Source organism: Salmo salar, chromosome 19 (genome assembly GCF_965601325.2).
Source record: "Salmo salar chromosome 19, fSalSal1, whole genome shotgun sequence".
NCBI lineage: Eukaryota > Metazoa > Chordata > Actinopteri > Salmoniformes > Salmonidae > Salmo > Salmo salar.
In genome coordinates, this window is record NC_138309.1 from 65,413,183 (window position 1) to 65,431,212 (window position 18,030).

Consider the following 18,030-nt stretch of genomic DNA (forward strand, 5'->3'; position numbering starts at 1 on the left):
GGCCAGTATAAGGTTAATTGTTTTGGTAGTTTGGTCAGGACGTGGCAGAGGGTATTTGTTTTATGTGGTTCGGGGTGGTGTGTTTGTGTAAAGGGTATTTGATTTAGTATTTCCGGGTTTTTGGTTGATGGTCTGTGTTTGTATTCTATGGTTAGTCTAGTGTGTGTGTTTCTATGTTTGGTTAATTGGGGTTGGGACTCTCAGTTGAAGGCAGGTGTTGTCTATCTGCCTTTGATTGAGAGTCCCATATATTAGGGTGTGTTTGTGTGTGTGATTGGTGGGTGATTGTTCTGTGTTGAGCCTATGCTTTGCCAGACTGTTTGTTAGTTGTTCGTTTTTTCGTTTTTGTTATTTTGTATGTTCATTTTTGAAGATAATTAAAAATCAAGATGAGCATTCACGTACCTGCTGCGTTTTGGTCCTCCATTTCTACCAACGACAACCGTGACAATAACCCACAAGTGAAAAACAAGCTACTTAAGTATCATCCCCAATTAGAGACAACGATTACCAGCTGCCTCTAATTGGGAATCATACAAATCACCCAAACATAGAAAAACTAAACTAGAACCCCACATAGAAAATAATAACTGGAAACCCCCCCTGTCACGCCCTGACCTACTCTATCATAGAAAATAAGAGCTTTCTATGTTCAGGACGTGACAACATAAAGCTCTTTTGTGGATTACTTCTGACATAATTGTAAGGAATAGGTCATTGTTCTACCTTAGCTGGCATGAGATGAATATTGACTTTGTTCTTGATGTTTTTCAACAACAGGGTAATATTGTTTCATATGAACAATTTATAACATTGAATGAGTTTCCAATACCTTTCAAAGAGTTTATTTCTGTGATCAAAGCCATTCCCAGTGGTCTAACTACACTAATGAAAACTCATCTTAGCTTTGGTGATGATAACAGAGGTTATCCAGAACTCAGTTTGGAAGGCGTGGGCTTACTTGAGAAATCTTGTTGTAACAAATACATAAGGACACATTTTCCATTCAAGGAAACCAACCTATGCCTAGAGGAACATTTTTCTGGAACATGCTTCTTCCTGATATTGTCTGGAAAAAAGCTTGGTTGATGCCTTACAAATATTAAATACCAAACAAATTTAAGGGAGAGTTCTGTTATACTCACAGACACCATTCAAACAGTTTTAGAAACTTTAGGGTGTTTTCTATCCAAATCAAACAATTATATGCATATTCTAGTTTCTGGGCAGGAGTAATAACCAGATTAAATCGGGTACGTTTTTTATCCGGCCGTGAAAATACTGCCCCCTATCCTAAACAGGTTAAGACACTATCCATAGTGAATCATCTTCCTCAATCATTATAATGAACATTTTTCTGAGTGAATACAATTGCATTAGAATTGTCATATTTAAAACAATTATAATATATATATGTATGTATATTATACATATATTTTGTATGTATTTAGTATTTTCTTGTTTATACCTGTGTTTTGTTTTGTTAGATATGCTAGATGAAGGGATGTAAGTTGTTGATTATTTTGTATAATAATTAAAAATATATATTACAAAAGAGATACAAAACAAAATATATAATAATACAAGGATTCTGTTATTTCACATGCAAAAGTGATTCATTCTAATAAAAACGTTTTATATTTTGAGGACAGGGTTTGTAGTGTAATGGTTAGAGTTACCACCTGAAGATTGTGGGTTCGCCTCCTGGAGAATACATTTTGACCATGATTCAGTTTATAGTTTTGACAGCCACACCACTCACTCACTCACTCACTCAAATGTATTAGTGTGCTCTGAAAATAACCTTTGGTTTTCTGGAGTGGCAGTGAGTGTGGTGGTGTGTAGTACTGCGTCTGTCTTGCTAGAACCTCCGTAGAGACCGGTTCTCAGACTCTAAAGGAAGAAGTCGTTGCCCACATCCTTGAAATGAACAACATCCCAATGGTACTGCCCAGGGACAGAGTGCTTTATGGCAGAGTGGCTGATTGTGGGCATGAGTCTGTCACGGAGAAATGCAAGCTTTCCCATGTAGAGCTGAAAAACGATTTGTGCCAGTTCAAATGGACACAGTACACTATCAATATTTAAAATGGTGACTTTAAAACAGTTACAGTTTAATTAATGGCTGTGGTAGGAGAAAACTAAGGATGGATCAACAACATTGTAGTTACTCCACAATACTAACCTAATTGACAGAGTGAAAAGAAGGAAGCCTATACAGAACAAAACTTTTCCAAAACATGCATCCTGTTTACAACAAGGCACTAAAGTAATCCTGCAAAAAATACTGCAAAGCAATTAACCTTTTGTCCTGAATACAAAGTGTTATGTTTGGGGCAAATCCAATACAACACATTACTGAGTATCACTCTCCATATTTTCGAGCATAGTGGTGGCTGCATCATGTTATGGGTATGCTTTTAATCGTTAAGGTCTCTGGAGTTTTTCAGGATAAAAAGAAACAGAATGGAAAATCCTAGAGGAAAACCTGGTTCAGTCTGCTTTGCAACAGACACTGTGAGATTAATTTACCTTTCAGCAGGACAATAACCTAAAACACATGGCCAAATCTACACTGGAGTTGGTTAGAAAGAAGACAGTGAATGTTCCTGAGTGGTCGAGTGACAGTTTTGACTTAAATCTACTTGAAAATCTATGGCAAGACATGAAAATGGTTGTCTAGCAATGATCAGAACCCAATTTGGCAGAGCTGGAATAATGTTTTTAAAGAATAATGGGCAAATGTTGCACAATCCAGCTGTGGACAGTTCTTAGAGACTTACCCAGAAATGATATATTTCTTTATTTCATTTTCAATACATTTGTAAAAATGTCTAAAAACATGTTTTCATTTTGTCATTATGGCGTATTGTGTATAAATGGGGGAATTCATGCTATAACACAACAAACTGTTAAATAATTCAAGGGGTATGAATACTTTCTGAATGCACTGTAAATAGTTAATGTGTACATGTTGATTATTTGTGTATTTTCCAGGAGCTTGCTCATTTGTCTATACTCCATGTTGGTTTAAATTGGTTTCTGGTTTTTCGCTTCCCTCTGGAAAATCAGCTGTTAATATCAAGAAGGTTTGAATCCCAAGCAACCTGCCTACACATAGTTTGAAAGACAATACCAACATAGAAACTTTAGTAGCCCAAAGCTGTCTGCTGGATAACCTTGGTAGAGCATGGGTGGAATAGGCATTGCGTGAGTTTCCTTTCTTTTTCGGCTTCAGACCAATGCCTACTTCACACAAAACGTTGTTTTTTGTTTTTAATTCGCTCTATGCACTGAACATAATCAAGCACAGCTAAAGCAATTGAAAGTATTGACCTGACATAATTTTACTCAGGTCTATTCATTTCGCGAGACTAAGCTCCTACCACCAACCAGCAGTACGTTATGGGCTGGTTTCCCAGAAACAGATTAATATTAGTCCTGAACTAAAAAGCATTCTCAATAGATTTCATTAAAAGCACTATTGAGTCCAGGATTAGGTTTAATCTGTCAAGGAAACTGGCCAAAAATGCTTACTGAAACCTAAGTTACCGAAACCATAATTTCCCATCTTCTCCTAGTGATTGTGGTGATGACCAACGCCGAGGATGCAATTAACCTTTTAATGGAGGCGGAGAGGCAAGACCTAATGGCTGGAGAGTATGTTTTCTTCCTTCTGCAGCATTTTGAGGTCAGTGGCAATTTGGTGAGTAAGTCTTTCTTAATTCAAGTTTCAAATATAGTGCAATACCTTTCTTGCAAGCTCCAAACCCAACAATGCAGTAATCAAAATCAATGTAGCATTAAAAATAACGTAAGGTAGAACAAAAACACACAATAAATAAAAATAAGAAGAACACGAGAAAGTAAGAAGCTATGTACAGGGTCAGTTCCAACACCATATTTACAATGTGCATGGAGTGATAGAACTAGATATGTATAAGGGTAAGGTGACTAGGCATCAGGATATATGATAAACAGAGTAGCAGCAGCGTAAATTATGATTTTATGTGAGTGTGTGTGCGTGTGTGTAGAGTCAGTATAAATGTGTGAGCATGTTATTGTGTGTGTGTGTGTTGGAGTGTCATTGTGCGTGAGTGTGTAGCTTGATGCCACAGTTAGGGTTAGTTAAAGTTGGGTTTGCGCCAGACATAGAGTTTTCCTTGATGGCCAAAAAGCTACATTTTAGTCTCATCTGACCAGAGTACATTCTTCCATATGTTTGGTGAGTCTCCCACATGCCTTTTGGCGAACACCAAATGTGTTTGCTTATTTTTTTCTGTAAGCAATGGCTTATTTCTGGCCACTCTTCCATAAAGCCAAGCTCTGTGGAGTGTACGCTTTAAAGTGGTCCTATGGACAGATACTCCAATCTCCGCTGTGGAGCTTTGCAGCTCCTTCAGGGTTATCTTTGGTCTCTTTGTTGCCTCTCTGATTAATGCCCTGCTTGCCTGGTCTGTGAGTTTTGTTGGGCGGCCCTCTCTTGGCAGGTTTGCTGTGGTGCCATATTTTTTACATTTTTTAATAATGGATTTAATGGTGCTCTGTGGGATGTTCAGAGGTTTTGGATATTTTTTTATAACCCAACCCTGATCTGTACTTCTCCACAACTTTGTCCCTGACCTGTTTGGAGAGCTCCTTGGTCTTCATGGTGCCGCTTGCTTGGCGGTGCCCCTTGCTTAGTGGTGTTGCAGACTATGGGGCCTTTCAGAACAGGTGTATATATACTGAGATCATGTGAAACTTAGATTGCACACAGGTGGATGTTATTTAACTAATTATGTGACTTCTGAAGGTAATTGGTTGCACCAGATCTTATTTAGGGGCTTCATAGCAAAGGGGGTGAATACATATGCACGCACCACTTTTAAATTTTGTAATTACAGGATGTAATGCAACAACATTTGGAAAAACACTAAGGGGGATGAATACTTTTGCAAGGCACTGTAGCCAGGGTAGTTACAAGTCAAGTAGTGCTTGAAGTAGGCTACCCACCCCTCACCCACAGACACAAACAAACATTATCAAGAACACCTAGCATCACCATCTAAGTTAGCTAGCTAGTTAACTAGCAAGCTAGACTGTTGGTTTATAAAAGTCAAAGAAAGTTAAACTTGTTTTTATTAGTTTCTCATGCATTTAAATGGCTAGACAAGTATATGGCTAATGTACCCATCTAGCCAGGCTAAGGTTGATAACTAGCTAACCATGAGCTAGCTAGCTAGCTAGATAACATGTATTGTGTAAATGCAAAGACAGTTCACAGAATTGTAAATTTAAACAAATGTAGCCTTTTGATTAATTACTCAATTTAGCTAACATTAGATAGCTAATCCTGAGATTCTTACCTCTCGTCCAGATCATCATGGCCCTGGTGAGTGATGTGAAGCTTGAGACAGGCATTTGTAGTTCTGTATGATAGCCACATTAGCAGCTAATTAGCATTTCGTTTTGGGGGATAAATACAAGCGAATATATTGATAAAAGTCAACTTGTCCGAAAGAGATTTACACAGTTATCAAAATGTCACACCAGGGTGAGTTTACACAAAACACAGGCCTTATTTGAAGTTTTTCTAAAATCTGTTATGGGGAAACTGAATGGTGGAAAAACGATTGGAATCATTTCTGATCATTATTTTAACAAATAACGGATTAAAGCAAACATGTTGTTACGAGTGCACATATTTTGCCGGTCTGCTCCGGTGGAATAGAACAGCATCTTTATCTCCCACTGAATTATTGATTCCTGCCATGTCAAAACACGTCATTTAGCCCTTTTTCTCCCCCAATTTCGTGATATCCAATTGGTAGTTACAGTCTTGTCCCATCGCTGCAACTCCCATGCAGACTCGGGATATGGTAAGGTTGAGAGCCATGCGTCCTCCAAAACACGACCCTGCCAAGCCACACTTCTTCTTGACACAGCCGCACCAATGTGTCGGAGGAAACACTATAGAACTGGCGACTGTGTCAGTGTGCATGCGCTTGGCCCGCCACAGGTGTCGCTAGAGCGCGTGGGACAAGGACATCCAGGCCGGCCAAACCGTCCCCTTACCCGGACAAGCACTGCAGTGCCTGAGACTGCTGCGTCAGTTGGGAGGCCCGTCAAAACACAAGTTTGTCCTTGTAACCAGCTAGAAAAACCTAGCACTTCTCCCCTTTTTCATATAATAGGGGAAGTGCATTCTAAATGCAATCAGTGTTTTAAATATTAAACAGGGTTAAATATCGGGGTTATGATCGATGACAGCACTATATACTGAACAAAAATATAAAAGCAACATGCAATGATTTCAAAGATTTTACTGCGTTACAGTTCATAGAAGGAAATCATTCAATTTAAATAAATTCATTAGGCCCTAATCTATGGATTTCACATGACTGGGCAGGGGAGCAGCCAGATGGGAGGGCATATGGGAGGGCACATGCCAATCCAGAATTAGTTTTTCCCCACAAAAGGGCTTTATTACGAACAGAAATACTCCTCAGCACCAGCCAGCATGCCAGTTGCCTGCTCCTTCAAAACTTTAGAAATCTGTGGCATTGTGTTGTGTGACAAAACTGCTCATTTTAGAGTGGCCTTTTATTGTCCCCAACACAAGGTGAACCTGTGTAATGATCATGCCGTTTAATCAGCGTGTTGATATGCCACACCTGTCAGGTGGATGGATTATCTTGGAAATGCTCACTAACAGGGATGTAAACAAATTTGTGCAAAAAATTTGAGAGAAAAATAATAATAAAAAAAAAAATAATATATATATATATACAGTTGAAGTCGGAAATTTACATACACATAGGTTGGAGTCATTAAAACTTGTTTTTCAACCACTCCACACATTTCTTGTTAACAAACTATAGTTTTGGCAAGTCGGTTAGGACATCTACTTTGTGCATGACACAAGTAATTTTCCAACAATTGTTGAGAGAAAGATTATTTCACTTATAATTCACTGTATCACAATTCCAGTGGGTCAGAAGTTTACAAACACTAAGTTGACTGTGCCTTTAAACAGCATGGAAAATTCCAGAAAAATGATGTCATGGCTTTAGAAGCTTCTGATAGGATAATTGATGTAATTTGAGTCAATTGGAGGTGTACCTGTGGATGTATTTCAAGACCTACCTTCAAACTCAGTGACTCTTTGCTTGACATCATGGGAAAATCAAAAGAAATCAGCCAAGACCTCAGAAAAAATGGTTGACCTCCACAAGTCTGGTTCATCCTTGGGAGCAATTTCCAAACGCCTGAAGGTATCACGTTCATCTGTACAAACAATAGTACGCAAGTATAAACACCATGTGACCACGCAGCCGTCATACCTCTCAGGAAGGAGACACGTTCTGTCTCCTAGAGATGAACATACTTTGGTGTGAAAAGTGCAAATCAATCCCAGAACAACAGCGAAAGACCTTGTGAAGATGCTGGAGGAAACAAGTACAAAAGTATCAATATCCACAGTAAAACGAGTCCTATATCGACATAACCTGAAAGGCTGCTCAGCAAGGAAGAAGCCACTGATCCAAAACCCCAATAAAAAGCCAGACTAACTGCACATGGGGACAAAGATCGTACTTTTTGGAGAAATGTCCTCTGGTCTGATGAAACAAAAATAGAACTGTTTGACCTTAATGACCATCGTTATGTTTGGAGGAAAAAGGTAGAGGCTTGCAAGCCGAAGAAGACTATCCAAACCGCGAAGCATGGGGGTGGCAGCATCATGTTGTTGGGGTGCTTTGCTGCAGGAGGGACTGGTGTACTTCACAAAATAGATGGCATCATGAGGTAGGAAAATTATGTGGATATATTGAAGCAACATCTCAAGACATCAGTCAGGAAGTTAAAGCTTGTTCGCAAATGGGTCTTCCAAATGGACAATGACCCCAAGCATATTTCCAAAGATGTGGCAAAATGGCTTAACTTTGTTGTCCTTAAGGTATTGGAGTGGCCATCACAATGCCCTGACCTCAATCCTATAGAAAATCTGTGGGCAGAACTGAAAAAGCGTGTGTGAGCAAGGAGGCCTACAAATCTGAATCTTACACCAGCTCTGTCAGGAGGAATGGGCCAAAATTCACCCAACTTATTGTGGGAAGCTTGTGGAAGGCTACCCGAAACGTTTGACCCGAGTTAAACAATATAAAGGCAATACTACCAAATACTAATTGAGTGTATGTAAACTTCTGACCCACTGGGAATGTGATGAAAGCAATAAAATATGAAATAAATCATTCTCTCTACTATTATTCTGACATTTCACATTCTTAAAATAAAGTGGTGATCCTAACTGACCTAGCTAGACAGGGAATTTTTACTAGGATTAAATGTCAGGAATTGTGAAAAACTGAGTTTAAATGTATTTGGCTAAGGTGTAAGGGGAACAACTTTTTACACTGGAATGCAGCTATAAAAACCCATCTTTGTCCACCACTTTTGGTTTGAACAGGACAACCTGTGGAAATATGCCATGAACAACAGGAAAGACCTGGCGACCATGAGGGCCTTCGACATGGCCTTTGTCATTGGTCAGAAGTCCAATGAGGGTTACGACTACTACGACTTCTTTCAGCAAGTCTATGAGAGGCTGAAGACGCACCCTTTTCACAGCAAACTTAAATCAGAAAAAGAGGTGAGAGAAAAGAGGTCCTCAATGTTACCAGGATTTTTTGCATAATCCATCATAATGGTGCATTCGAGCGAATCACTTTCGTCAAATCGCCTTTCAAAGTGTATTGCATTATGGAGCATTGGTGTCAGTTGGGTATGGCAGTCGTAATACCCTAGCTCACGACCAAGAATGTTAAAGTAGGCTACAAAAAAGTAGACTCAAATCATTCCAATCCCGAATCAAATGTAATGGCTGTTTTAGAGTATTATAAAGATTAAATTTCATGGTGAAAAATAGCTTTAAACTGACGCACCGCTTATGGATGTCAGCATTTGAAGTCGCCCTTGTTGTGACTTGTATGTATTATGCATCTATTTCACATTGCACTGCATGCACGGTTCAAAAGTAAATTAGTCAATTTATGATGAGGTTGAGTAGTTGTTAACATTGTATATGCCGTTCCACATATATTTAAACCTTTTATTTTTGGTGATAATTATGGCTGGGGGCAATTTTTTTTTTCTTCTGTTCTGCAAATAGCATTTTAGAGTTTTCAAATTGTGTAAAAATGCAGTAAATGAGCTTCAACTTCCAACCCCCACACACCCCACTTTGCCATACCCTAGGTTTAGCTGAGCTGAACTGACACCACTGTTTATGGGGATAAAAATTGGCCAAAAAAATGTCAACTGCATGAACTTTACAAAAATCGTGATCAAAGGTCATGAAGTTTTGACTACAGTCGACTGCAAGTTTCTGCAGTTGCTCTTCACCAACTTCATCCTGCAGCCATCACCTGCATTGTGGGAGGCTCTATTGTAAACCAATCATTAGAGAGTTTTTGTTTGACTCACAGGAACATGACAGAAGACATGACTGGAACAGGAACCAACTTTGCCATGATTTATAGCAGGCTACAGTGGATATACAAATGAAAGTGATATTTTCATCTCTCTCTCACTAATTGATTGTACAATGTACACACATATACATGATCTCACAAAAGTGAGTACACCCCTCACATTTTTGTAAATATTTGAGTATATCTTTTCATGTGACAACACTGAAGAAATGACACTTTGCTACAATGTAAAGTAGTGAGTGTACAGCTTGTATAACATTGTAAATTTGCTGTCCCCTCAAAATAACACAACACACAGCCATTAATGTCTAAACTGCTGGCAACAAAAGTGAGTACACCCCTAAGTGAAAATAAACAAATTGGGCCCAAATGTCAATATTTTGTGTGGCCACCATCATTTTCCAGCACTGCCTTAACCCTCTTGGGCATGGAGTTCACCAGAGCTTCACAGGTTTCCACTGGAGTCCATGACGACATCACGGAGCTGGTGGATGTTAGAGACCTTGCACTCCTCCACCTTCCGTTTGAGGATGCCCCACAGATGCTCAATAGGGTTTAGGTCTGGAGACATGCTTGGCCAGTCCATCACCTTTACCCTCAGCTTCTTTAGCAAGGCAGTGGTCGTCTTGGAGGTGTGTTTGGGGTCGTTATCATGTTGGAATACTGCCCTGCGGCCCAGTCTCTGAAGGGAGGGGATCATGCTCTGCTTCAGTATGTCACAGTACATGTTGGCATTCATGGTTCCCTCAATGAACTGTAGCTCCCCAGTGCCGGCAGCACTCATGCAGCCCCAGACCATGACACTCCCACCACCATGCTTGACTGTAGGCAAGACACACTTGTCTTTGTACTCCTCACCTGGTTGCCGCCACACACGCTTGACACCATCTGAACCAAATAAGTTTATCTGGGTCTCATCAGACCACAGGACATGGTTCCAGTAATCCATGTCCTTAGTCTGCTTGTCTTCAGCAAACTGTTTGCGGGCTTTCTTGTGCATCATCTTTAGAAGAGGCTTCCTTCTGGGACGACAGCCATGCAGACCAATTTGATGCAGTGTGCGGCGTATGGTCTGAGCACTGACAGGCTGACCCCCCACCCCTTCAACCTCTGCAGCAATGCTGGCAGCACTCATACGTCTATTTCCCAAAGTCAACCTCTGGATATGACGCTGAGCTCATGCACTCAACTTCTTTGGTCGACCATGGCAAGGCCTGTTCTGAGTGGAACCTGTCCTGTTAAACCGCTGTATGGTCTTGGCCACCGTGCTGCAGCTCAGTTTCAGGGTCTTGGCAATCTTCTTATAGCCCAGGCCATCTTTATGTAGAGCAACAATTCTTTTTTTCAGATCCTCAGAGAGTTCTTTGCCATGAGGTGCCATGTTGAACTTCCAGTGACCAGTCAGTATGAGGGAGTGTGAGAGCGATGATACCAAATTTAACACACCTGCTCCCCATTCACACCTGAGACCTTGTAACACTAACGAGTCACATGACACCGGGGAGAGAAAATGGCTAATTGGGCCCAATTTGGACATTTTCACTTAGGGGTGTACTCACTTTTGTTGCCAGCGGTTTAGACATTAATGGCTGTGTGTTGAGTTATTTTGAGGGGACAGCAAATTTACACTGTTAAACAAGCTGTACACTCACTACTTTATATTGTAGCAAAGTGTAATTTCTTCAGTGTTGTCACATGAAAAGATATACTCAAATATTTACAAAAATGTGAGGGGTGTACTCACTTTTGTGAGATACTGTATTTCAGTTTGTGAGTGTGTGATATGGGGTTGAAAACATTTAATTTCAACATTACATATCATACATATCACATACATTAGCATTTTAACCATATTCATTAGCAGTTTTTCAACTTAAGTTGATATTTCATTATGTCTTGCAGATGTTGACAATAAGCATTGTATCACATCTCTCAACTAGTAAATAAGGACAGCTTAAGACAGGGGTTTTTACTAAAAACTTCAGATCAACATTACATTCACGTGTGGTAAGATCACTTTAGAACAGTCTCAACTTTGACGCCCAAAATCATACCCCCATTAACCCCTTGTAGCTTGGCAGAAAGTAACTCAATACACAACACATTGTTTATGTATTGCTTATGAATGGGTTATGAATGCTTTATGAAGTCCCTTCAAGCAAATCTTACACTTTTCATTGCGATCTAGTAAAAGTATGAGATTCTGCTGTGGGTGATGTTGTGTTCCAGGTTAGCCCTTACTCTGCCTACTTGCACGATGCAGTTCTGCTTTATGCCATGGGACTGAAAGAAGTCCTTAAAGATGGCAAAGACCCCCATGACGGCGGTGAACTGCTCCAGAGACTGAAGAACAAGAACAACATCCACTTCTATGGTAGCTTCAATTCAGCTTCTATTCATTCATGACTAGACAAAAAAACTCCAGCACGTTTATGTCTGGACTCTGGAATGTTCATTGTCCCTGTAAAATAAATTAAACCTTTAATTTATTTGGTCCCATTACAATGCAGTGACATTCAGAAATCCAAGCCCTGAGTAGCTGTCTACACTCAAGTCTATAGGACAGTATAATAATGGTGGCCAGGTAGCCTAGCAGTTAAGCGTGTTGGGCCAGTAGCGAAAGGTTGCTGGTTTGAACCCCTAAACTGACAAGGGAATACATCTTTCAATGTGCCCTTGAGCAATGCACTTAAGCCTAATTGCTCCTGTAAGTCACTCTGGAGAAGAGCATATGCTAAATTGTATTATTTTATCCATTCATTTAAATGAATTTACCTGTTTACAGATTTTTCTGTTGAGAAGCAGCTGCCATTGTCAATAAGAACCTGTTGCACCAAACTGGACATGGTTGGTTGACAGCATGATTGTTGACAGCATGTAATGATATTTCAGCTCTAATGTTTATTGAAAACATACATTTGCACAATGAGCACTTGTTGTCTCTCAAATACATCATTACAGTTGTTGGTAAGCTAGCTAGCGAAATGTTTTGACCTATTAGCATAGACATGACATCAGTCAAAAAAACTCAAAACAAGACATGGTATCAAGAACAAGATAAAACTAGCTGAAACGAGCCACCTACAATTCCCCACATGGCAGCTTCTTGTCATTGTTGCTAGATATCTGGCCATCCAGAATCATAACAACACACTGCCTTCTGCCCCATTGAAGCGTGTGCATTGTTTTTCGTGACGTTGTCAGCTAACCCATTTATAGAGTATTAATAATTGGTGTTGCACTGCTATGGAGGATTTATAAATGAGCGCAATGTGAGCATAATCATTGTATGTGGTGACCTGTGTATTACAGGAGCCTCTGGACTGGTCCACTTTGATGAGGAGGGTGAGAGGAACTTGGACTACTCCATTTATGATCTGCAGCATACTGATGACAGCACCACATTTGTGCCCATCCTTCATTTTGACAGCCACACCAAATCTATCAGGTGACACAATGTTTAAGTTAATTTCAATTAAATTGCCATTTTACCTTGTAATTTCTTTGTAAATAACTGGCCATTTCTGTAACATACAATTAATTGTGACCGCCATGAATATTGGATAGTAGGTTTGTAGAATACATGTCACGTTGTTCCTTTGCAGACCGACACCAAAGTTTGTATCTGTGATCTGGCCAAAGGGAACGCCTCCGACTGATAATCCTGACTGTGGCTTTGACAACAAGCTTTGTCAATGGCTCTCCAATGGTAATTCCCAATATCACCATCCAACAATAATCTACACTAGTGGCATCCCACCCTACAGGCGGTAAATCATTGGATCTGATTATTACAATTCAATGCAATTCACTCTTTGAGGACTGCAACCATAGAAATACTATTTATACATTGTCCATTTGCTGTCTATGGTTATTTTGCTCATTGCTCACTGTCAATTGCTCACTTTTCACATTATGTATACAGACAAATAATTAGTTTGCAAATGTAACTTGGGACATGTAAATAATTATTAAGCTACTCATTTTGAATCCACCAGTGGCATCTTGTGTGACAAGAAGTTTTGTTTACAAAAATGTCTGGCCCTTTACTATAGAAATAGGATGACTATTGTGATGCACAGTAAAATCAGTTACTGGTCTGCCCTACACCATAGAAGGCCCTTCACCATATAAATATAATTACTATTGAGATACAAAATTGCCATCGTAATTTGGAATGTTCAGTCAATGCGCATTGTGGGTAATGTAGTCATTCTATGGTTTCCAAATTGGCCTACAAATGCATACATCTTATGCATTGTAACAGCACTGTTACCCATGGCAACCGTGGCATTCCAAAAGCAAAAACTGGGAAAATGAACAAAAATCCAAAAGACAGCAGAATATAGAGTGTCCAGTGACATGTAACAGGATGACACTTTTTTTTTGCCTAAAATGAACAATATCTGTGCAAAAATTGTAGGAGAAGATCATATAGATCGTATTATAAAATGTAATGTCATGAACCTTCAAAGTTCCAAAATGGGGTGCAAATGGCAGCCGTATTGGTCAGAGGGAAATCCAAATCAGTCTAATTGGAATGAATGGCAGTAAGCCATATCAGAAATTGTGTAATATAATTATTATCAAGCTAAAATATGATCATATAATTATAAATACAGTTTATACAGGTTTTATAAAAAAATCTGTATAAATAGCCTCTAAAATAAATGTAAACAGACCATACACGTCTCAATTTATTTATTTATTATCCTCTAAAATGTTAATATTATAATTACCAACATAGAAACTAATTGTACACAGTTTCTTACCTTAATGTTGTCATCCTGATCTCAACAGCAGAGCTGTCAAAGTTGTGAGAAACCTTTCAGGTCCAGTGGAGGCGAGGCGCTTCCTGGTGGCAGCATTCACTTTCAGTCACGGTGCTAAAAATCACAATTTGGTCAAGCCTACCAATGACACATTGGCATCAGTCGTTATTATGTAAATTCAAGATGGTGCTACCCATACCTCTAATAAACTATTGTTCAAGCTCAAAATTTAAAAAAATAGAGATGTTTCTATGTAAAATCTACGTTTAATATGAGTGGATTGAATACATCTACTTTCTTAGCGTTACCTCCTAAAGTCTTTCCATTCCCCTATAACAGTATTAAACTATAGATATACTCATATCAATCTATATATCCATAGCTGTACATTGTGGTCTTGCTGTTAAAGGGACATTACACTCCATAATCAAAGATGATCAAATGTTTTTAAATCTAAAAAATATTCTAATTTCAAAATGAATCCACGTCCCATGTCTTTTATCCAGCTATATACCTCAACCTAAAATTAATTGAAAAGATCAGCCAGAATAAAATCAGGAAATGATATGGTGCTTATGTTTTCGATGTATTTAAGATAGAAACATAAGTGTGTCTACACACCAGATGACCTGAGACGTGGTAGTATCTCAATATTAGTCTACAATTGATGTCTGAAAATATCTGGAAACTTTTATGTTAAATTGTCCCTTAAATGGTCACTTTAAAGCTAAACCTGGGCTTTTTTAAACAGATATATCCCTGGTGATCTTGCTGGTGGTGTCCCCTCTCATTGGTGTGTCAGCCCTGGTCTTCATTGGCCTCCTTATGCTGCAGAAGTTTCGGCTGCAGACCAGGCTGGCCGGCTCCTGCTGGTGTATCATCAACTACAATGAGATCACTATTATCAAAGAGCCTAAAGTATGAGCCAATTCAAAAATGGATATGTCTGCGATTCCTCTCATCTGAAACATTGTGTAAATGGAAACCAAAGGGAAAGGGGATACCTAGTCAGTTGTCTAACTGAATGTATTCAAAGTATGTATGTAACTAACACAAATATGGTTAACGTCTAGGGAGTGCCGGCCCTATCTCTGAGCACGACAGCCAGTAAGATTGGAAGTGGAGGCTCCTATCAGACCACTCTCTCCTCCACTAGCTACGGACTGAGAGACAACGCAGGGAAAGAGCACATCTACTCCACTATAGGTCTTTTTCAGGTATACACTGACAGAATACAATCTATCTACTCTACAGCAGGATGACTCTGCCGGTTAAATTAACATACTGTTCCAAAGCCATGTCATAAATTACATAGATGTTAACATGAAAGCCGTTATGAATGTTGAAGCAAAACTCATGTGTTTTGAACTGTTTATCATGTCAGGTGTTATGAATGCATAATGTATAACCCTTTCAATTAAAGTGTTATCCATAAAGGCCTCTACCTGCAACTGATACAATCTAATAGATTACAATATAATAGATGTTTTAACTGCAACTGTGTGCCTGCATATGTGTTACTGACACTGTGTTACTACCTACCTCTATTGTGTTCAGGGAAATCAAGTGGCCATCAAATACATGGAGAATCAATCTGTCAGCGATATCAGGAAGCCATCCATCATCGCAGAGTTCAACATGGTAAAGTTGGGTTTCACTAGACTGAAGCCCTTTTGTGGCATTTTCAAACATTTAGTACAATGCCTTTTTAACTTCTAACCATTTGTAAAGTATAAATCCAACAAACACATGGTTAGTACATTAAGAAAGGTAAGAACTGAGCTTTTGAATGGTAGGCCTATGTAAAAAAATATATAAATATACTGTATATTTTGTGGCAGACCAGGGGGTTTGGTCAAGACGTTTACACAGATCAGACATGGACAGAGTTGGATTAGCTCGTTTTCAAGGGTGTTTATTTAAAAAACAAACACAAACAAAATAATTATCTGGGATACCGTCTTCTGGGCTCCGGGTCTTGCTGTATCCTGTGGGGAACAAAACTAAGCTCCCTCCGTTATCCCTGGAACTGAGCACGACTATACGGGAGTCACCTCTCTTCCCCCAGTCCCCTCTCCCGTGTGCTGCCCTTCTAGCAGCTTTATGGGACTCGTCTAGCTGGTGAGCAATCAGCCCCAACTAGTCCTGGCCGGAGATCTCGTCGAGACCTGGCACGTCAAGCAGAGGGAGCCACCCCCGTTAGCTCTGTCGGGGAGGGGGCTGTCGTCAGTGCGACGTATGTCTCCCTTCTCAATAGGCCATCCACATTTCCATGCTTCGCCCCTGACCTGTGCACCACAGAAAAAGAGAATCGTTGAAGGGACAAGAACCACCTGGTGACCCAATCGTTTGTGTCCCTTCCCCTGGCCCAGAGCAGGGGATCATGGTCAGTTACCAGGGTGAAGTGGGTACCCAACACTTGAGAGTGTCTAGCTTCACTGCTAAGCAATGTTTCTCGACAATAGAGTATTTATCTCTCTGGGTATCAGCTTTTGGATTATGTACATGATGGGGTGCTCCTCCCCATTGTGTGCCTGGGCAGGACGGCCCCTAGTCCCGTGTAGCATGCGTCCGTCTGGACCAACATCGGCACCTGGAAATCGGGCATTATGAGAATCGAATGGGAGCACAGCGCTTCCTTCAGGCGCCTGAACGCCGCTTCGGTCTCGCCCGTCTATTTCACTGTTTTCGGGAGGCCGGCCCTGGTTAGATCGGTGAGGGGGGAAGCTATAGCCGTAAAGTTGGGGATAAACCGGCTGTAGTATCCTGCCAGTCCCAGGAAGGACTTGACCTGTGTCTTGTTGTGTGGAACAGGCCAGTCACGTTCCGCGTGGACCTTCCTCTCCTGGTGCTTGACGTTCCCCCATCGAACCCTAGTTTGCATTTCTTGGGGTTTGCTGTCAACCCGGCTTGCCTGAGCGCGTCCAGCACCGCCTGTGGATGATGATATCATTCAAATAGGCCGCTGCGTACTGTTGGTGGGGTCGAAGTACTTTGTCCATCAGGCACTGGAATGTGGGTGGGGCTCCGTGGAGACCGAATGGGAGCACCCGGTACTGATATAATGTGTGGTATACGGTGTCGAAAACGCCGTCTTCTCCCTGGAGGAGGCTGCCAATGGTACCTGCCAATATCCTTTGGTCAGGTCGATGAGCTCGTCCACCCTCGGCATGGGGTAGGCGTCGAACAAGCTGATGTCATTCACACCCCGGAAATTATTACAGAAGTGCAGGCTACCATCTGGGGTGGGCCCCAACACGATGGGGCTGCACCATGCGCTGTGGGACTCTTCGACGACCCCAATCCTCAACATAGCCTCCACATCCTGCTTCATGGCCTTCCTTCGGGCCTCAGGAATCCGATATGGTCTCTTTTGTACCGTTTTTCCGGGCCTCGAAGAACACCGCCATGTTCTGATCGACGATCTCCCTGAGCGCTTGCTTTTGGGCCGGGTCGAGGTCCTCATTGCTCGGAACCACAACTGGTATCGTTGGCATCTTGGGTCCCGACCATAACACTGCCAAGACTGTCCTCTGGTGCCACTTCTTCAACAGGTTCACATGGTGAATCTGTTGGGGTTTCCGTCTCCCTGGCTGCCATGTGTGGTAATTGACGGGTCCCAGCTTCTCTATCACCTCTTACGGCCCGGTCCATGTTGCCAGGAACTTACTTTCGGTCGTGGGGATTAATAACCTCTCTGGGGTATGTGGGACGCTAGTTAATCCAACCACAGTGTCCGATTTCAAAAAGGCTTTACGGCGAAAGCATAACATTAGATTATGTTA

The 18,030-nt window shown here is 40.8% G+C and overlaps 1 protein-coding gene across 1 annotated transcript in view; it reads left to right on the forward strand.

Annotated features, from left to right (window-relative positions):
- The window catches only part of gucy2g (guanylate cyclase 2g), an 89,470-nt gene that overhangs the window by 39,993 nt on the left and 31,447 nt on the right, over positions 1-18,030 (forward strand). Inside the window, exons 4-11 of the mRNA XM_082965536.1 lie at positions 3,582-3,691; positions 8,450-8,632; positions 11,703-11,847; positions 12,786-12,921; positions 13,079-13,182; positions 14,997-15,163; positions 15,319-15,462; positions 15,803-15,891. Coding sequence (XP_082821662.1) covers positions 3,582-3,691; positions 8,450-8,632; positions 11,703-11,847; positions 12,786-12,921; positions 13,079-13,182; positions 14,997-15,163; positions 15,319-15,462; positions 15,803-15,891 — 1,078 coding nt within the window. The remainder of the gene's footprint in view (positions 1-3,581; positions 3,692-8,449; positions 8,633-11,702; positions 11,848-12,785; positions 12,922-13,078; positions 13,183-14,996; positions 15,164-15,318; positions 15,463-15,802; positions 15,892-18,030) is intronic.